Source organism: Eumetopias jubatus, unplaced genomic scaffold (assembly GCF_037043125.1).
Source record: "Eumetopias jubatus isolate StellerSeaLion01/CBP00866 unplaced genomic scaffold, mEumJub1_p1.0 scaffold_3, whole genome shotgun sequence".
Classification (NCBI taxonomy): domain Eukaryota; kingdom Metazoa; phylum Chordata; class Mammalia; order Carnivora; family Otariidae; genus Eumetopias; species Eumetopias jubatus.
Window position 1 is genome coordinate 106,780,973 of NW_028274809.1, and position 22,494 is coordinate 106,803,466.

The 22,494-nt window shown below is 38.7% G+C and overlaps 1 protein-coding gene across 2 annotated transcripts in view; it reads left to right on the forward strand.

Annotated features, from left to right (window-relative positions):
* Positions 1-22,494, forward strand: part of CNTNAP5 (contactin associated protein family member 5) — an 855,278-nt gene that overhangs the window by 725,005 nt on the left and 107,779 nt on the right. For both annotated transcript variants that reach the window (XM_028101360.1, XM_028101361.1), the window contains exons 17-18: positions 4,775-4,993; positions 21,444-21,683. In XM_028101360.1, coding sequence (XP_027957161.1) covers positions 4,775-4,993; positions 21,444-21,683 — 459 coding nt within the window. The remainder of the gene's footprint in view (positions 1-4,774; positions 4,994-21,443; positions 21,684-22,494) is intronic.

Consider the following 22,494-nt stretch of genomic DNA (forward strand, 5'->3'; position numbering starts at 1 on the left):
TTTGCCTTCAGCTCAGGTCATGATCCCCAGGTCCTGGGAGCAAGCCCCATATCTGGTTCCCCGCTCAGTGGGCAGTCTGCTTCTCCCTCTCCTTCTGCCACTTCCTCTGCTTATGCTCTCTCTCTCTTTCTCTCTTCCTCTCAAATAAATAAATAAAATCTTAAAAAAATGAAGTTGTCTCCAGGCAATTAACTTTTGTCCTTCTGGTAGAGAAGGGAGGAGAGTCATCTTTGTAAATTTATGTCCTGCTTTAACAAACGGGGAGAGCAGGGAGCTTTCTATGCCTCTGCTTCTTCTCAATTGCCTTCAGCTCAAAATCGCCCTGATTTTAAAGTAGCATATTCTGGAGTGGTGTATTTTGCTAGTTTTCAAGCCCATGGAAGAAGTGAAGGAGAAATGCATATTTCGTATATATCTGTATATGTATTTGTTATATGATATACATATGTATATGGGGGAAAAAGAGAGAGACTTGAGTTGTGATGCTCAGCGGTATCATATCAAGAAAGTACCAAAAAAAAAATTACCAAATAATCCTCAGATCCTCAGAGATGGTAAAGTTAATACTACTAATAATTAAATTTATACATTTATATAATATAAAATAATATAAAATGTAACACTAAAACTAAATTGTTTAGTGTCTACTCTGATTAGACACTGTATTACATGCTTTTCATTTATTATTCATTTTTTTCAAACAATCCTATTGATGATCATCAAGATACTGCACTATGATTTTCATTGTTCAACTCCTAGTCCAATGTATAGATGAGGAAGGTGACCCTCAGGAGACTTAGTAACAGACCGAGAGTTACACAGCTAGTAAGAGTCAGGATCCAGGATCAATCTACCTCTTTCTTCCTTAGTGCAACTCCCTATTCTGTTTTGCAAGACTGCCTCAAAACCCAAGAATGTTAGGATTCAGAGAAAATAGAATTATTTTTCTCTGTGATTTGAAATGTAAGACATTCAGGAAGTCCTCGAAATTTTATGCAAAGTATATGTCCTTTTTTCTAAGAGTTGCCTTATCTCCAGAAATATTTAATGATGTGTCATGTAGTTCGTATTTCCCTTTTTATAGATGTATGCACAGAAGATCAGAGAGGCTAAGTGACTTCTTCTTTGTCCATAAATGGTCCCTGCGATCTGTCTCATGCCCAACATGGGGTCAGGGTGGAGGACATAGACATGAGCTTCTAGGAAGGGAGAGCATTATATAGGAGCCTCTACTCAGAAAGCCTCTCATCTTCTAAAATAACTTAGTAGACATTCTCTTGAACTTACAGCACTTTCCTCCACTTAGCACGTTCCTTCTTTGTCAATCTTGAAAGTACACTGTGAGCTCATTGGGTTTCATTCATCTGTGCATTCTCAGGGTCTAACACAAGACCTGGATTGGTAAAAACCTACTGAAGGGCTAAGTGACTCTATACTTTTGTCTTGAACCACAAGGGAGTAGTGATGAGGGAAGATATTTGTCAGACAGGTGGGAGAAAGAAAGGCCAGGGGTTAATTCATGCTGGAGCTAAGGGCTGACACCGGGCTCCTGGTTTTCCCCTCCAGGGCCATTGGGTAATTCACCATCCCTCCAGCAAAGGAGAGCAGACTTTGGTTTGTGTCAGGTCCCCATCCTCAGAGTCACTAGGCAATGTTGGAAGTATCACTTATTTACTTATGTTATTATTGTTCACTTGTTTCCAGTCACCTCTATTATATACATTAGCTTTGACCCCCCAGGGGCACTGCATAGGTTTGGGGGAAGAATATTTTTTGGATAGGAAGGGTGGGTTAAAAATGAGCTCCAGAGGCACATCACCTGGATTTAAATCTTGATTCTGCTCCATCTGGGTTGGAGGAACTTGTCATCTCAGTTCTCTCAGCTGCAGTATGTTACCTGTCTCATAAGAGTATAGTGAGGCTTAAAATATTAAGGAGTTCATTCATGAAAAATGCTTTGCAGAGTGCCTGGTTTGTGGTAAGCACTCAATAAACATTAGCTCTGATTACTGCATTTTACTGATTGTCCCCCAGTTCTAGGAGGAATGGGCTGAACAAAGTATGTCTTTAATAGTAACCTAAATAAAATTAAATAGTAATAATTAAAAATATTTAATTATCAAAATTAAAAATAAATAAATTAATAATTTAATTAAATAATTTAATAAATTAATAAAATTAAAAATAATTAAATCAATAATTAATTAAAATATTTTTCAAGGAAGTTAATGTCTTGGAATAAACAAAACAAAAAAAAATCTGAGGAAAATTACAAACTTGTATTTAGTATGTGTGGTGTAACGTTTTTTTTTTTTAAGATTTTATTTATTTATTTGAGAGAGAGAGAATGAGAGATAGAGAGCACGAGAGGGAAGAGGGTCAGAGGGAGAAGCCGACTCCCTGCTGAGCAGGGAGCCCGATGTGGGACTCGATCCCGGGACTCCAGGATCATGACCTGAGCCGAAGGCAGTCGCTTAACCAACTGAGCCACCCAGGCGCCCCATGGTGTAACGTTTTAATGAATGAGCCTTTGGTTGAATGAGAGCTTCCTATGTACAATCCATGGTGCCAGCTGTCCAAAAAGTGAATTTTTCATCTAGAATTTGCAGACTAGTTGGGGAGACAGACCATAAAAAGATCATTGTACAACAGGGGGATAAATGTTGGAGCAGGGATAAGCCTGTACAGGAACCCTACCAAGGAGGGTGTGACAGGGGGTGGTGGGTAGATGCAGCAGTAGAGCCAGAGCCCCATAAAGATGTGCTGTCCATGTAGAACATAATATCCACAAGACCAGATTTGCAGGAAGGCTTTTAGCAAAATCTTTAACGTTTTTCCTCTCCAATTCTCACCAATCTTTACCCTTGTTTTGTAGAGAGAAATAAATTGAGGTCCCAGTTATCTCGCAGTTAATGTTTATTTGATCTCAAGAAGTGCAGAGCTGCAAGGTGGCATTTGTGGCCTGAATAAGGAACAGGAAATGGCTCAAAGGGCCAACTTCATCTTATTTAATCTTTTAATTGTTGAACCCAATTTGTTTGCCTCAGTTCTGTCTCCTTTAATGCGTGGGTTTGTGAGGCAAAGCCATGTGGCTGAGTTGGTCAGCTGTGCCACTATAGTAATAGACAATAGCTATCACTTTGAGTACATCTTATGTGCCAGGCATGGGTCTATGAACTTCATCAGGATTAAGTCATAAACAACCTGACAGTTAGGCACTATGTTTATTCCCATTTTACAAATGAGAAAATTGAGTGGTGACAAGATCAAAAACGTGGCTCCAGGGTCCATGCTTTCAAATCCCATTTTCAGGCCTCTACTTTCCTGCCTCTCTTAATTTAGGTCAGGGCTCACCTTGACCAGAATGCAAAACAATTCAAGCTCTTAGTTACTTGAAATCCCACCTACTGTGGGCTTCTTATACAAAGGCTGCTTTTCTGTTTGGGTTTGAAGGCTGAGGAGGGAGTGGTCCAGGGTACTATTTGACCTTTGGTATTACTGATAATTCAGTTGATGACTTTGTCAAATAAATACCCATGTCCTATTTTAGGTGTAAAAGAGAGGGGGCTGCCCAAGGTGCCGGGAAGGAAGGGAAAATCTGTCATAGGAAGGCTCCAGTGACTGAAAGGGCACTGTTTTCTCATCAACATCAATTTATAATTTGCCTCTCCACGTCCTTCAGATTTAAGAAAAATTCTTATGTAATAATGGAAGATACAAAAAGACATACTCGATAGAGAAAAATGAAGAATTCTACTTTTGGAGTCAGGTTCTTTGTCTTGTCTGAGAAACTGAGAAAATTATACTTCTCTGAACTTAAGTTTTCTCACCCATAAAATGGGAATAAAAATGATGCCCTTCTCATAGGGTTATTTTGAGAATTAAAATGACAGAATCTTTGGTCAGTATTTAGTATACCACTCAGCAGAATTCATTATATCTATTGTGTTCCTGCTACTTCTCTCTCTTTCTCTCTGTCCCTCAATTGGTATGTCACCACCACCACCATCATCACCACCATCACCACCATCATCATCATCACCACCACCACCATCATCACCACCAGCACCACCACTGCCCACACCACTACCACTATCATCATCATTGTCATTGGTATTATTACTCCTGACTGGCTGACCCCTGGAATGTGTGATATGCAGATTTTTATAGAAAGGTAGAAAGAGTCATGGAAGGGGGAAGGGGGCTTATGTTTGATCCCAGGCACCACTACTTGCAGTGATATGTCCTTGAGACAAACACTTAAACTTTCTGAGTCTCCTTGAAATAGAGAAAAAAAAAGTCATAAGAATAGCGTGAATGATTATAATCACATGAATTAATGAAATAACATAGAGGAGAACCCTGGACTTTCAAGGGTATGAATCCTCTCCCTGCAGGAATGTAGCAGCCTCACTAATCTAGTATCTACAGATATCCATGAAAACACACTTGAAGCCAGAGTAGACCCAGAAACCCCAGAGCTTTGCACTGATTCATGTTTATCAGATTGGCATCTATGGCCCTGGCCCCTATCCTATTTCCTGAATTCTCACAATGAGTATCAACTGGACCAAAAAAAGAGTTTGGGACTTAGTATCTAGTAATTTTCACAACTAATTGGTAATTTTAATATGCAGAGATTTCAAATGAAGACCTCCTCACCTTGTATTGACTTGTAGTTATTTATACCATTCATTCAGGGTGCGCCTGTGATCTCAATGCACTGACTGACACCTCCCCTCATCTTCCTACCCATTTCCCTTTTTGGTTTCAGCTCCATCTGAGATCACTTTTGCCATTGATGTTGGGAATGGCCCCGTAGAGCTCATAGTTCACTCTCCTTCTCTTCTGAATGACAACCAATGGCATTACGTCCGGGCTGAGAGGAACCTCAAGGAGACTTCACTCCAGGTGGACAGCCTCCCAAGGATGACCAGGGAGACTTCGGAGGAAGGCCATTTCCGATTGCAGCTGAACAGCCAGTTGTTTGTAGGTAAGGGACATTTTGAGTCCCCTCTGTACTAACACCCTACAACACTTCTGTGTGGCCAGGCCCAGGGAAAATTACGATTTTGTTTCAGACCTGAGGGATGGTTAAAATATGTCATAAAGCATTTATAACTATAGATTTCATTTTACAAATTCTTCCATTCTAGCTTCATTAGCCGTAGCACTAAGAGATTATGCCACCTCTTAGAAATTCTGAGGTGGTCTCAGACTCTTTGTCTCTTTTCTCCCTGTACATATTATCTTCAGATGTCCAAAGACCCTTATTATTTTTCATTCTTATAGCCAAAATCTACCTGTAGAAAAATAATATATCAGCTATTTACACCTTAGTAGGTGTTGCCTCTAAGTCAGTGAGCCACACATCACACCCTTCCTAGTGATACCTGATTCCTGATAATTATTGATAACTGTACAATAAAATACGTTACAGAATTTCAAAGGGATGTGTCACCAGTCATATGGTGGGAGAAGGCACTACTGTTTTCCACAGGCTTCTTTGATGCTCCCTGAAATCATATCATTTGAGCAGCTTCCTTACATTTGCACAAAAAAGCAGGCCTGGTTCCCCGGGCTCACATCCCTTCATTAGGAAGTTCCTCCTGAGACTCAGAATCAGCCCTTTAGACAAGTTGTTCTGAACTGACTGTCAGTGCTTATAGTGGGGACCAGAAAGTTTCAAATATCACTTACTGAGTCCATTCATTCATTCCATAAATAGTCACAAAGCACTGAAAACAAGTCAGGGGCCTTGTTGGATGATGGGAATTGAAAGATAAATTGTGCAATGACAATACTTTTCAAAGAGCTGTGTGTACCTGTGTGTGTGTGTAAAAAGAGAGATGGAGAAACAGCAATAGAGAGGAAGAGAATTTAGCCACATAAGTCTAAGGTAGGAAAGGTCAGCCTCATAGCTATAAATTAGAAAGGATTTTTTGCAAGTAGGTTAAGCAGGGCTTGTAAATCCTTAAGGTACAAATTATAGCTGTAAATATTAGGGCCATTGTAATATTATCAAAGCTAAGAAGCTGTTCTTATATAAAACTTGAAGTTCAGATGTTTAGAATAGTGATATAAGTAAGGTCCAAAATTTTCCAGTCAACCCAGATTCAATTTTCTCTCCTTATTTATTTATTTAGCCAACTCTCACTACAGAGCTTTACTACTAGTAATGAAATGCCATAAGTAATCAATGGGGGTTTCTTACAAATTTTCTTTAAATTGATTTTGTGCAACTTTTAACTCTGACAAAAGCAGTCCTAAAAGCATACCAGCTAAAAGAAAAAAAAAGTAACAGAATATGTTATATTTTGTCTTCTCAAGAGGAATCATATTTCTTTCTTCATCTGTCATGTTTTACCCATCTAGCAGAAACTATAAGTGATTAAAAGCATTTTTATGATTATAAGGCATTTACTTAATTAATAACCTTCATGAGTGATATGATTTACTCTTAAAATATTTTTGAAAATTTATATTGCTGTTTTAACTCTACTTAAACATCACATTTCATTTCTCTGAAGAAGTTTGCTAGTCATCAAGATTTAATGTCTTTTTTGGTGAAATCAATTCAAGTAGTTTGTAATTTTCATAAATTATATTCCATGCCAAAGTTTAATTTATCTTCAGGCAGGATTTATGAATCTTTCTGGCAGAAAGGTGTATATAAGATGGAATAATATTTTTTATCCTTTCATGCAAATTTCATGTCGTTATGAAATTATCATATGGCCTGAACATGTGATAAACTTTGTGCAAGTCAGAAGGGAAACGTCGCGGCTGTGTATTATGGCAGGTTTTTTTCTCCAGACATTTCAGTTAAATTGATCACAAGTGCAGGGAGTTGTAGGAGCATGTCGATGGGTCTGGAGGACATACACTGCTTGAGCTGGAGCCAAGGTCAGCTGTGGGGAGAGCACCTGCTTCTGTTATGTTTCCCTCCAGTAAGTTCCATCTCAGATGTTACTCTGCTTTATTGAATTTGTCTTAATGTACTTGAAGAAGAAAAAAACATGCTGTTGGAGGTCATTTTAGTCTGTTGGTTTGAATTCTGTTGTTTAGTGTTCAGCAATATGCCCATTTAGACATGTCAGGTGGCTAAAATTCCTGAAGTCCCAGTATTCCCATTTTGTACCATTCAATGGTCCAAAACCAAAACCAAAAAAAAAGAAAAAAAAAAAAAAATGTAAAACAAAACCCTTTACTTAGCTTTAGCAGCCAAAATGAAGAATTATATTCTCTATCATTCAGAAATTCAGAGACACTGGATATTTATATTTGCTAGGCAGGAAAAGATCTGATGGGTGTGTACTTCTTCCCAGGGATAGATTGAAGGTAGCAGTATTTAAATATTCATTTGGATATGCCTGTCTGGATACCTTTAGCCATTAAAGTTCTTTCTGTCAAAACAGCATCATTCAGCATTGTAATCACTAGTGTTGATGTGTGCTCATGAGTGCTTCCTGAGTACCAGAAACAGGTTGAATTTTATAGAACAGGATGTAACTCTGCACACTGCCCCTGTCATTGGAATGTGACAAGTTGAAGTGTTCATATATGAGTCAATGGATGCTGGATTCCCAGAATCAATATTTTTATTTTCAGACTTTTATCACCATGATAGTTAGGGACATTTGCAACCATGCCATCCTACTGTCACATGTCACACATGTTTTTTTTATCAGAGTACGAGAAACTTCATAACACATAGAATATGAAATGTATGCTGCAAGCATGTAATTGTCTCATCATTGAAACTCTTGGAAGTATTACCCCTCTGGTTTTCTGTTCCTCACAAATGTGCCAGTCAGTGTGCAGATGAGGCAAGAAGAATCCAAGAACTAGCACCCACTGCTGAAAGTGAAATGGAGAGATGTGGGTGTGTAACCCATGTCAAGAGCAAACAGACCACAAGACATTGGTTAAAAAACACCTAGCCCCTGTGCACCCATTGTATTTATCTGCAAAATGTAAAAGAAGAGTCTGGTAACTGATCTCGCAGGATCCAAAGATCGACAACCTCCAAGTTTACGTTAGGAGTGACAATCATTCTTATCCCCATTCTCCCCAAATCTGAATTGCATCTTTCCAAATTTGCTGCAATTATAGATATTTTATAAAGATATGGGCCTGCGAGTCTCATTTTTTTACTACTTTCTTCTTAATTTTTTGGTCTTTCATGTGCTTGTGTTTTGTTTGTTGGTTTTCGTTGTTGTTTTTGGCTTAGCTGTTTACTTGTGTCAAAGCAAACTGAAGTTGCTCCCATTTTACAGCTCCTTGGGGAAAATACTACACTATGAAAGAGAACAATATGATTCTTGATAAATCATAAAGTTTGAAGAGATCCCTAAAGATGCTACTCCTGCTTCCATGCTGGTAGGGTAAAATTATTCCTATTTTCAGGTGAAGCATGCTAAACTTCTCCCAGTCAGTGGTGAAGCCAGTCAGGGAGAGTGCACACACAGTAACTTTGTGTTCTGGAACTGCATAAACAGGTGCTCTGTGGCAAAATGCAGCCACACACGTGAGCTGCCAGAGAACCTATATGTGACTAGTCACTTACATTTATCCTTGTGACGTAACTCAGGAGAATGGCTTTCCTCATGCAGGCCAGTAGAGTTTTCTATTTGAGAGGATATAATGTGTCTCAAAGCGCAGGAGGACGTATGTATCCTTTTCACATTAAAAAGTAACGGAAAAATTACCTTTTAGCATATTTATTACATAAGCCATAGTGCATAGAGGATGTTACTTAACATTACATCAGTGGTGAAACCAAAAGTAAAGGAATTATTGTCTTTTCAACATCATATAAATTAACCAAAAATGTTTATTTTTTCAAAGGTAAGTCATACATCAAGTATACTTGAATTATTTTTCTTAGTAAAAAAATTGAATATGCAATTTCTGATATTCCCCATTAATAGTTAAAAATAAGAAATTGTTATGATGAGTTTAAGAAGTTGATAAGAGACCTCATAATGCCAGCAGGGCAAGTCCCAGAAATGCTGTGCTTTGTTGCTATGGGTCAAGTACCTAGAGGAGCACCCAGTGTCCACTCAATAAAAAAATTCTATGATGAAAAAAAAGAGCAGAAAACAAGATGAAACAGACAAACAAAAAACAATGATGCAGAACTACCTGCTTTCACCCCATGCATTTTCCTTCCCCAACACCACTGTTCCACCAAATCACACTCTTATAACTTGAAAGTGTTTTGAAAGAACATTGGTTCTATTTTTATATTTGGAAAAGTGAATGATTAAATCACCCCCTCCTGCAAAATTTTGTCTCTTCTTTAAGATGTTCAGACTTGAAGGCATTTAACCCATTCCAATAGCCCATTTTTAGTGTTTTCTGCCCCCCAATACTCCAGAAACTTCTATGAAATGTTTATCTGCAACCCTTTCTGCTTTAAATGAAGCTCATTTCATCATATGTTGGTCTTCATTGGATTGATAATGGGTAATTGAAGGAGAATGTAAAGTTTTCTTGTTTGGTTTGATTGATTGATTGCCATTGATAAAACATATTACAAGTCATACTGTCTTTTTTAAAGGAGGGTGCAGTATGGCATATGGCATCATTTTCTTCAGCAAACCCAGGGAAAGAAGCCCTGAGATTTAGACTACACAAAAACCAATGTTAGAGCAGTTGTTCTGATTCCTCTGGCACTGGCAGCCATCAAAATTTATAACTCGGTAAAAAAAAGAAAAAATAGGGCAGTGTCATTTACGTGGAGCTGGGGTGATAATCATAAAAAAAAAGAAAGTAAATCCAGACCATTATGGGAAAATAAAATCAGTGCTCCCTGGATGTTCAAGGACCTGATCTAAGGGACAGAAGGGAGGTGAGAAGTTGTTTATGTGTTTTTCCAAAGCCAAGATGCCATTGAGCATTAACAATCAGGGAAAATCTGGGTTGGATAAAAGCAGACCCAGCAATGCATGCGGATGCTGGGACTCTACCTGCAGCCTGGTGAGCCTGTTTCAATTTCTCCAAGGCTTTGTCGACATAACTGAGGATTCAGAGAGGGAGGTGAGAAAGCCCTTGAGCAGAGTGATGGAGGGGAAGAAAACGTAATCGCAATCCTCTGCAAAGTGTTACTGGCAGATTTACACTCAGTTCGCATGTCGTTACCGAGTTTCTTCTGATCCAAGAAGGAAGGGATTTGGCTTCAAAATCACTTGTGTAGGGGAAGGCAATTTTGTAGAAGAGGTGAGAAGTGCCACATTTAGATCCAACTTCCTCCATCATCCATGCACCAGGTTAAATGGTGAGGGTTGTCTCAGGATCTACTTATGGTGTAGAGAGAGGCTTAGGAACCCATGGTAGATATGGGAATGTGCTGCTCAGGTCCCTCTTCAAGAAGGACTTGTTGCCCTGCCAGGGGAAGGCTGTTGGCAGTTAGTCTTCATGTGTCTACCCTTCAGGGACTGCCTCAGCTGCAGAGAAACACCTGGAAAAAGTCACATCCTTCGCTAGGGTGTCCACAATGACCATTTGAATCAAAGGTATAAAGGTTTGGCCATTTTGGCCCAAGGAGGTATAGCTCTCATGGGTTTTTTCTACTCCCACTCCACCCCTCTACCTGTGATCATACCCATCACACCAGATTATAATGATCTGGTTATTGTCTCTCTCCCCTCTAGTGGTTTCTTTGTGGACATACATAGTGCCTAGTTTATCTTTACATCCTTATGCCTGCTGCAGGTTCTCTGATACATTTTGAATTCAGTAAATGTATCATCAATTCCTGAAAGTGATTGAATGCAAAGTTCCAAATGCTGGCCCTTTTAAAATTGACTTTAGTTTAAGTCATTTACCTTTTCTGAGCCTCAGTTATTCCATCTGCCCACTGGGCTTAATAATCAATACTTCATAAGTCAGTGGAAAAGATTAAATGAACATTTTTTTTCCTTCTACTTGGAATTCTCTGTCAAGGGTTATTAAATAGGAGTTGCAAGCAAAATATCATTTTAAATGGGAAATTATTTGTGCCCCCTCCCCGGGGGGATAAGGAGACACTGCTTTGACTGGAAATTTATGAGATTTGACATTTAAAGGACACATTCAATTAGTGCTATAGCTCCCAGGGGAGGAATCCTGCCGTACACTGGATTTTATCCCCTCTTTGCACAAATCAGCAAAATTGTCCCCACATGGTAGTGTATCTGATGTGTGAATGCCTCAAAAGCTGAGGTAAGGCCTTTATAAAAGGGAACTTTACAACTGCCGTTGTCTTAGCAGCTAGCTTTCAAAGGGAAAGGGATTTTCAAAACCCCATTTCCAAATTGTTATGTGGTACGTACAAGCTTGCTCCGAGGTATTGCCACTGGATTCTCTTTGAGGTTGCTCTTGTTTTCCCTGTGCTCTGGTGGGTGAAGAGGGGCTTATTTATGGAAAATCCTGTCAGATCAGAGAAGGTGCCCAGGCCAGTCCTCCATTTGATGATTCAATGATACTCTAAGTTTTATGAAATAAACTGAAAGCAGTCCACAGCCAACACCCATTTGTGGAAACACCTAAGTAATCATGACCTTCAGCGACTGCCTTTCTCTTAGCCCATGCTGCCAGTAAGGCAGCAGCAAAAAGCCAAACCAGTTTTTGTTTTTGTATTTTTTAATTGGAATAATTTTCAGTTTTTGTTTTAATTGAAGTAATTTTTTAAGCAAAGTTTATTTTTTGTTCTTTCAAGTATCGCCTTATCCTCTCTTCTTTCCCTATCCAAATAACCCTAAGGACCAATAAGTTCTTCATAACAGATTATGCACCATTTTGCCAGATTGGGGAGAAAACACTGAAAGGTCTCTGATCCTGTCCCTCCATTTGCCACTGTGTCTTTCTTCTCTTCTCTCACTATTTTTTTTGGACACAATTCATTTAACAAATATTTTCTGAATGTATTTTGTGTTATCAGCCCTAGGATAGGTAACAAGAGCATGAAGATGAGTAAGATCCATTCGCTATTTAAGAAGTACAGGCTTTGAATGGGGAGAGGTTTTAAGCCAGGTCCCTTAGGATATGGTATGGAAGTGCGTATCCAAAGGGTGTGAGCAGGGCTAAAGAGGTGTGGCTCTCAAGTTTAACCTGGAGGCTGTTTCTGGACTACTCCACATGAAAGTGTTGTTCAACAGGCCATCTTCGGAGTTATCTGCTTTACTGGAAAGAAATTATTTGCATCTCTACTGGGTAAATGTCATCCATGTTTTTTGCTTTATTTCAAGTTTCAGGGTTTTTTTTTGGTTTTTGGGTTTTTTTGTTTTTTTTTCCTGACGAGAGAATTGCTTCTCCCATTTGATGGTGTGTCCCTAGTCACACTGCAGCCATCACTTCCCCAAAAGAAGTTTGGAGTAACAAAGAGCTCCAAAGTGATTGCTGCAGAAATGCATCAAAGTGTGGTGTGAATGTTAAAAGATTGGACAGTGAGAACTGGTTGCCCCTGACCTGCCAATGCTACATCCTGTTTAGTGAATTGCAGCCTTTTTAAAAAAATATATTTTAGGGTGTGCTGGTATCACCCATAAAATCACTCTGGGCCAGGGGAAATATTAGGGAAAATTCCTAAAGCTTATAATTATAGAACTTTTACTTTATCTCCTTTGAATGAGTCTGCGCTTTAGCTTCTGGGACACTATCTGTTCTCAGTAGGGCCATGCTGGAGAAAACTAGCCCGTGATTGTCAGGGGCCCAGGTATATGGGAAATCTAGACATTGATGCTAATAGAACAATAACTTGGCCAGGCAGCAGCTGTGAAGAATGTATGTGCCCCAGCTGATTCTAGTAATGACCTGGGCTCATATGGTATTTCTCATCCAGTTGCTCCTGAAAGAAGGGCAATAATCTCTCCTCTTTCACAGGAGCCTTTGTAACTTTTCTTTAAAACTGTTTTGATACTGATTTTTCATCTTCAAAAACTTTGGTAGAAGGGAGCACAATGAGGCACGAGTTGGCACTCATCTTTGCAAGATGGGAGATGATCCTTGTGTCAAAATGACTCTCTTGGTTTTTCTAAACCCATAATTAGGATTATGGGAACTTTTCTACCCCATCATCTTGATATTCTTTCAGGGGTACCTCCAAACGATATGCAAAGCAACAATCAACCACCTTGAACTACAGTGGGCTCTATTCCCTATGGCTCCACATTAGCAACAAAAACAGACCCACAATTCAAGTCCTTGCTTGTTTCTTTCCCCTCCTCCTGAATTGTAAATAATTACCAAATGTGGATTTCCACGGAATGCATATTTAGCACTCTGGGCAAAATGTTGTGCCCTGCCACCATTCTTTAAAAAGAAAGAAAATGTTTGTTTTGGGCCAGTAGTTTTGAAAACAAAACAACAAAAAAAGCAAGCCTCTTTGCAGAAAACCCAAGTATCAAGATAATTACCTCCTATACACCCTGACCCACACACCAGACACAAACATGCTGATGCTGTCAAAGGTATTCCTTAATATCCAAATACCACATGGATTAATAAATGGCTTTTAGAGATATACACAATTCTATAGCAAGGAGTTTCATTTGAAACTTGATATAACAAGTTATTTCTAAAATGACTTTTAGAAAAAGGAGACCGACAGCATTATACACAATATACATAATAAATGAAAAGATTTATTTAAAATTGTACAATCAATATACAAATACACGTTCAATGAAAATTAGTCATGAATACCTCCAAGTACCCTTAAACCCTTCTTTTTTTTTTTTTAAAGATTTATTTATTTGAGAGAGAGAGAATGAGAGAGAGAGAGTACATGAGAGAGGGGAGGGTCAGAGGGAGAAACAGGCTCCTCACCGAGCAGGGAGCCCAATGCGGGACTCGATCCCAGGACTCCAGGATCATGACCTGAGCTGAACGCAGTCGCTTAACCAACTGAGCCACCCAGGCGCCCTCCAAGTACCCTTATTAGAGACAACCAATATTAGCGCCATATGAGATTTTCTAGGCATTGTTCAAGTTCTTACATACATTTAGGTACCCTTAGGAAATACTGTACAATATTATTATTTGTAGATATATTTACATAAACGATATATTCATATGTATTATGCCACAGCTTTTTCACTTTTTATTTGTTTTTGTTTGCCTTTTTTTTTTTTACCTCAAATACATCATGGAAACCATAGCATGTCAATACAAATAGCGTATTAAAACTGCTATATAGTGTTTAACCTAATATTTTCAGCTTTTGCCTATTTTGTTGCTATGTTTGTTTTATGTCTTTAATGCACCTGGAATTTGTTTAAGGTTCTGAGGTAGGATTGTGATTTTATTTGTTTTTCAAAATCATAGTTTCCCATCTCCATTTATTTCATGGTTCTTCTTTTTCCTAGTTACTTAGAGCTCCAATGTATATCATAATGTAAAAAAAAAAAATCTCTCTATATAAAGAGTCTATTTCTGGATTTCTTAGAAATGTCTGGATCCTTGGAGTGCTTGGCTGGCTCAGTTGGTAGAGCATGCAACTCTTGATCTTAGGGTCATGAGTTCCAACCCCACGCTGGGTGTAGAGCTTACTAAAAAGCAAAAACAGAAACAAAAACAAAACCCAGGAATTTCTGGTTTCTGTTTTATTTAAATAATTTTGTTTTTCCCAAGTACTGCACCAGCATCACACTTACAAGGTATATTTTGATACTGAATAGGACAAGTTTTGCCCCTGTGCACATCTCACTTTTTTTTTTAACACTGTATTAACTATTCTCAATCATTTTCCCTTCTTATGGAATTGGCTTTTCATGTTCTATGAAAATAATTTTGGGGGGCTATTGATTGGATTTTATCATGTTAAAGAAATTAGCTATACATTACTGGATCATACAGAAACATATTTTACTTCTTCAGGTATTCTTTAGGAGGGAAGGTAAAATTGTATTGTTTCCTTCATATATGCACATCTTGTTAACTTCTAGGTGTTTTGCTGCTTTTGTTATTAAATAGGACTTTTTCCTAGCTATTCCATTTTCCCGTTGGTTATTGTTGTTATATAGGACCATGATTGATTTTGTATGCTAATACTTATATCTATCCACATTCTTATACCTTTATTTTATTTAATGAATAAATTTATTTTTTAAAAGATGTTATTTATTTCAGAGAGAGCGAGAGTATGAACAGGGAAAGGGGCAGAGGGAGAGGGAGAAACAGACTCCCCACTGAGCAAGGAGCCGGATGCAGGGCTCAATCCCAGAACCCTGGGATCGTGACATGAGTCAAAGGCAGACACTTAACCGACTGAGCCACCCAGGTGCCCCATATCCTTTTATTTGAATTGTGATAATTTGTCATTATTGTTTTGGGAGGATTTTCTAGGTAGACAATTACACTATTTGTGTACATAATGAAGTATTTGTAATGACTATGTATGAGCAAAATTAATTATTTTTGGGTGTACTCAATGCCCTCAGCTCCATTTTGGGAAATTTCTTTATAAAGGTAGAATAAGGCCAATGATATTTTCATGCTCCTTGATACATAATGCTGAATTATTCTTGAGAAGTTTTTCACAGCATTCATTTCCACCAAATAGGAAATACTTTCAATCTGCTGTTAAGTGATCCTAAATTAACAATCTCTTTCTCAATTTTTTTGAGGAGGATTAGTGTTTTATTTGAGGTTCTGCAATTTATTTATTTATTTTTAAGATTTTATGTATTTATTTGAGAGACAGTGAGTGAGAGAGAACAAGCTGGAGGAGGGGCAGAGGAAGAGGGAGAAGCAGACTCCTCACTGAGCAGGGAGTCTGATGCAGGGCTGGATCCCAGGACCCTGGGATCATGACCTGAGCAGAAGGCAGAAGCTTAACCCACTGAGACACCCAGGCACCCCAAGGTTCCACAGTTTATAGTGAGGATTAAATCAGAAAGTGTCTCTGAAACACAGTGCTTGGAAAGACTTTTTAAGAAGTAAGTTCTTAGTTCAAATTGACTGTTGCATCATTATTTTACTTTTTAAACATCTAATCAGTGTCACCTGTATTATTAAATGATGTGTGTTTATTGGATTATGAGCAAGAAATCACTATATCTGGCCAAATTCAACCAGATGCATGCTTTGTTCTTAAGAAAATCATGTTTTAGAATTAAAGTTTCCACTAGGATTTCCTTCTGGTACCAAGACTCTGTCAGTTGGAGGGGTGGGATAAAAGCAGAAGATAACTGATGGTTAGTGTATTTATATTTATTCATCATGTATATGCTAAATCTGCTGCAACTTTAGAATTTGGAATCTCGGTGGTAATTCACCTGTAGTTCAGTTGGCTATTGTAATTCATATACAAAACAGCTGCTCCAACTTCAAGGTCAAAAAACCAAGCACGAAAGGAAGAAAGATAGAAAAAAGGAAAGTTATTATTTTTGCGAGTCTGGAGTCCAAACTGGCACATTCAATGTTTTATCAGGAGTTCTCAACAAAGGAATTTTGCTTGAGCATGTGAAGGAAAGAAGCAAGCACCCAGGAGAGAAATAGAGGCTTTTGCAGTTGGTGCCAAGAACCACAAAAACATTGATATTCCTCTGAAAGTGATGAGCATTTGTGAACCTGAGACATGGAGGTTTTCTAAGACAGGCTTAGAATGATGATAGTGACATTTTTATGAGTTGATTCATACTCAGTCAAAGGAAACATCATCATAATGAACATGCTAGATACCAAGGGCCAACTGTAGTGTCTCATGTAGAATTGCTTCTAGCTAGGCCAGCCAACTAATGGTGATAGTTATCGAAGAGTGAGGTCAAACTCAAGAGAATAAATGCATGCATGTATATTACTTGCTGAAAGAAACCATGTTAGAGATAAGGGTAAGAAGGTAGAAGGATCACTTAGTTACAGTACTGACTCATTGTCTAATCAAATCATTCATTTTAGGGTTTTAGAGTTTTCAAGGTATGCAGGCTTTGAAGGTCAAGAGATCACAGTTAACACCTGACTCTGCCATATAAAATCTGTTTGATTCTTGACTCTGGCCAAAGCAATCTCTCTGGCACTATGTTTCCTCAACTAGGTCATGCAAATAATATGAAGAATACATTCTTTTCCTTTTGGGTATTCAGTGAGTTAATGATAAAGTTTCTAGCATACAAGTATGTTTGAAATGTATTTTTTTAAGAAAAATTAGAAGCATTGTTTTGATTCTCTGTCAGCTTTCAGATTAAATGAAAGGCTCAAAAACATGACTATTAGCTGCTTTAAGGATGATGCTAGAGTTTTGTTGTTGTTCTTCTTCCTCCAATGTTTTAGTGAATTCTAGACAAGATGCATACAAGTGAAGAATAAAGTATCTTAGAGTAGCAGTTGAAAAACCAAATACCTACAAGGGCCAGAAAGGCAATATGAATGAATGAAGTGGTTCTGGTGGAGAATGTGGCCAAGTGGGGATTGGATTCCCCATCTTAAAATAACTGACTCTACCTTAAAAGAGCTGCAGCTGAGCTTTGCTATGCAGGAAAGCAGGTTTGTGATTAACAGATTTGATTATTTCAAAGATTTATTAGAATTTTAAAATATTTCTCATTTAAAATAAAATTGGTAACTAATTAAAATAAATACTGGGAGGCAGAAGATATGTTGGGAAGGGATGTGTATATATGAGTGCAGGTGTATGTGTTTGTAATCACAGGGATAGAGTACTGTGAGCTGTAAAATTCATAGGGAAGATAACATACCACATAAATGCAAAGTGCATGAAGAGATCCAAGTCTGGTCAAGACAGACTAGAAGGGACTGGGGAGCCACTAGTAGTTCCGAAGTCCTGGTGCACTGAAGTCAGAGAAGGGAATGTGGGAGGAGGAAGCTGAAGAGGTAAGTGGTGGCCAGATCTTTCATACTGTATCATCTGTGTGATGGAATTTGAACTTGATCATGAGGAAAATCAGTAGTCTCTGAAGAGCATTAAATAGGAATGGCAGAATCAAATTTTCAAATTTGGTTGATCTTCCTGATTGCAAAGTGGTAAATGGATGAGAAAAGTCAGGACTGAGTGTAGACAGATCAATTAGAAGGTTGTTGGGAATCAAGTTGAGGTAAGGAAGATTGTACTAGGACCATGGATCTAGGTGTATAAAGAAACAGATGACACTGTATGTTAACTACACTGGAAAAAAAAAGGAAGAGGAAGAGGAAGGAGAAGAAGAAGAAGAAGCAGATGGAATCAGAGATATCTGGAAGAGCAAATCCAAAGGCGCTTTTTTGGGGAGAAAGTACTGTTGAGCGAGAAGGGGGAAGGAAGACTGTGGCTGCATCTCTGTAGAGTATTCAAGGTTCATAGAAGATTCACACCTGCAACGAAACTCTACAGAAAGCAGGTAACATCAGGAAATGGAGAGCACCAACAGCCTGACTGGGTGTGAGTGTGTAGGCGAGGAACATCTCTCTGGAAATATTCTATTCTTAGTCTACCTATTACTTCTCCATAAAGAAAAAAAGGAGCGTGACCTCTAGATTTTATCCTTTGTAAAGAATGTAAAGCAGTCAAGTGAAAACTGAAATTTAGTTCATTGTGCAATTTAGTTCATAGTTCTTTGTGTCACGTGTTTTGTCAGCATCTCAGAGTGAAGTAATCCTCTTGTTTTGGATCATTCTCTCCATACTCTGTATGTCTCAAAACTCAGAGTGCATTTCTGCCAGAGAAACGACCCCAGCCACTTTCATCTCCATTTATAAACTTGTTGACAAAGTCACACATGAGAAAATGTGCAATAGATCTTGCATTCTCAACCTCTGCTAGAAGAAAAATGCCACTAACAAGATATATGAAGAGTTATTCAAATCTACCGCAGGGAGTGACTGCAAAATAAGGCGGGGGAGGGGGTATGGAATGACAAAATATTTGATTACATAAATCCTCCCTTCTTTATTCTGCACAATCTCTGGGAAAGAAATAATGAGCCTTCCTTTATGATCTGCTTGTATTTATAATTGATTTATCTTGTGGTTAAAAGGAGATTTACTCACTAAAATTGAGATAGACAGGAGAATGCAATTTGGGTTTGACCTCCTGGCCTTTTTGAATATCACTTATCAGACCTGAAAATACAGTAGAGTTTCAGCATTATTTCAGATTAAAAGATGTTTTGGAGTGTTATGTCTGTCTGTGGATGCAGCCGGTGACTGCCATCCCCATATTTATGTGTCTGTAGACCTTGTGTGATTCAGGGAAGTCGCAATACTCCCTCAACCCCATTCTATACTCCCATCAAACCCATTTCCATTATTTCCTTGTCCACGCTGCCAGGCTGACTGATGCCAGGAATGTTTAGGTTACCTAACTCATTTCTTTAACTTACTGCTTTGTTTCTTGTCTAACGTCTATATTCCTGGTCTGAGATGACACATTTAGAATTCTCATCTGTATCCACCTTGGTGGGAATATATTTTTATCTGGTCATTTGCTAGACCAAGATTTAATAGAGCTGTAGGGCTAGAAATGAATGAGGTTCAGAAACGAGAGTCGATAGATACAGAAAATAAGTGACAAGTCTGTCCTGCCCCTGTTGTTCTTGTCTCTGTTAGTATACTTTGTAGATCTTGAACACCTGAGGGTGCCTTCCATTTATTCCTGTGTGTGGACTTGAGCCCACACTGTTGAATCTGGGCTAGAGTTTGTGTCTTTAAAGGCAAGCTGGACTCATATCTTCTCTGGGATCTTCCATAATTCCGAGCACCAAACAAATACCTGCTGATGGGATTTAGCTTAATTTCCTGGCCTTTGTCTCTCAGTGCACATTTTTCTGATATCAGAGGTTTAGGCTAGTAGAGTCCTGGATTTCCAATGGTAACAAAATCCTCTGTCACTTTGAATCTACACCATTCTTGAATAATTTGTAACAAGCGTTATGAATCTCTCTGAAAACTTCAGGATGTCCCTGCAGCAGAAAGTTGGGTTAGAATCCTGTTCTTTAATCCAAAAGGACAAATTTGCCTTCCAAATAATAATTTGGAGATAAGTGCTAAGATCTCTCTCTCTCTCTCTCTCTCTCTATATATATATATATATATATATATATATGTAATGTACATATATAAACAACCTACTTGTCTGAGTTATTTTAAGGGCTCAGGAGAGGGCATAGCAAAGAATAATGATTGAGTATGTACTGTATTCCATGGTCTTCACTAAGCTTTACTGTAAACACACTAAACAAAATTATTCTTAATTTACAGATCAAGTAGCAAAGGCTGAGGTGATTAGTGGTCAACATGGCTAATCAGCTAGTGACATGGAGTATGACTCCATGTCTGTCTGTCCTAAAGCCTGCCCACCACCAATTTAGACAGTGCGGGCTCAAGTCCACACACAGGAATAAATGGAGGGCACCCTCAGGTGTTCAAGATCTACAAAGTATACTAACAGAGACAAGAACAACAGGGGCAGGACAGACTTGTCACTTATTTTCTGTATCTATCGACTCTCGTTTCTGAACCTCATTCATTTCTAGCCCTACAGCTCTATTAAATCTTGGTCTAGCAAATGACCAGATAAAAATATATTCCCACCAAGGTGGATACAGATGAGAATTCTAAATGTGTCATCTCAGACCAGGAATATAGACGTTAGACAAGAAACAAAGCAGTAAGTTAAAGAAATGAGTTAGGTAACCTAAACATTCCTGGCATCGGTCAGCCTGGCAGCGTGGACAGTGCTCATGCACTGCATGAGCAATGAAAACTTGTTGCAGTTTTCTAAATTGGTGTGCCTAACAGCTTGCTTCCAATACCATCAGAAGGGACAATCCTGCTTGAGTATTCTACTTCAGACAAAAGTCTGCTATAGACTATGTCATGACACATTTTATTTCATTTGCAAGAAACATGGCAATCTGTAGTTTCTGTCTTAAACATTGTTAACTATAGGATTCCATGTGAAATATAATCTTTTCTTTCTCCCTTCCTCCCTCCCTCCCTTCCTTCCTTCCTTCCTTCCTTCCTTCCTTCCTTCCTTCCTTCCTTCCTTCCTTCCATCTTTCCTCCCTTCCTCCTCAAAGATTTATTTATTTATTTGAAAGAGAGAGCAGAGGGAGGGGCAGAGGAAGAGAATTCTCAAGCTGACTCCCTGCTGAGCATGGAGCCAGACATGGGGCTCAATCCCAGGGCGCTGAGATCATGACCTGAGCGGAAACCAAGTCGGACACTCAACCAACTGAGACACCTAGACACTCCATTGTTTTTTTGTTTTTGTTTTATTTTGTTTTTTTGTTTGTTGTTGTTGTTGTTTGGAGTTAGGGGTGAGGAGGTTCCTTGCCTGGAAAGACATGCATTTTGCACATGCTGTTTGAATTCCTAATTCTCACTGGAAACTGTAATGGAAAAGCTCAACACAGCATGACAACAGAATAGTGCTTAACAGTTACCAGTGTCAATATTAAACCTAAAAGAATTGAACTGTATGATATCTTACTTTTTTTTTCTTTTTATTTTTCACTGTGTAGGGGGAACATCATCAAGACAAAAAGGCTTTCTAGGATGCATACGCTCCTTACACTTGAATGGGCAGAAATTGGACCTGGAAGAGAGGGCAAAGGTCACATCTGGAGTCCGGCCTGGATGCCCAGGTCATTGCAGCACTTATGGTAGCATCTGCCACAATGGGGGCAAGTGTGTGGAGAAGTACAGTGGGTACTTCTGTGATTGCACCAATTCACCATATGAAGGACCCTTTTGTAAAAAAGGTACAGTAGACGCCTCTGTTTTACCCCCATGCTGTATTGCAATACCTATAAGCCATGATCAAGTCATGCCCTTAGACACTCCTTAAGTGATCTCTTACCTTCTTCAATTTTGCTCTGTGTAAAGACTCTGTGTAGCCCCTCAGCATAATTGCATATAGCCATTTTCACTGTGTGTGGACACTGGCAGTGCAACTGAACAGGATGGATAGTAACAGTGCAACACACTCTCCTTGGCTGGGGCCAGCTGAACCCTGAGAGAGGTGGACTTTCATCTCTGTCATATCAGCCCGATATCGAGGGACGCACTAATCTTTCCACTTCCAATTCCTTAGCCCATGCATTGCGCTAAGGTCCAATCTATAATGGCAGCATTATAGATTCTACCCCTGGAAGAGTCTTAGGGATGCTTGAGTCATTTTAAAGTATTTTTACAACAGGGAACTTATAGGTAAGTCAGGAGAAACAATACCATGCATCTAGTAAAATCTCCCTATTATGCAGGTGATGTGAGTGGAGTCTGAAGCTTTAAAAGCCCTGCCTGGAGATTCACATTTGGTTCATCAAGGGGCTGGGAATGGAACACAGGGATCAAAATCCCTGCCCCAGGGTCTTTCTCTATCCTCTCCTGTCTTATGAATTCATTGCATTGATAAAACTAACCATGATGGATGTATACCTTGAACAAGGAGTGATGGTCATGGTGTAAATTCTCTAGAAAAATTCAAGATAACTCTACAAACTATAAAATTGCATTATTCAATATAAAAACTTAGTATTTTTTCAAATACAAGGGCAAAAGATTAGGTCTCCT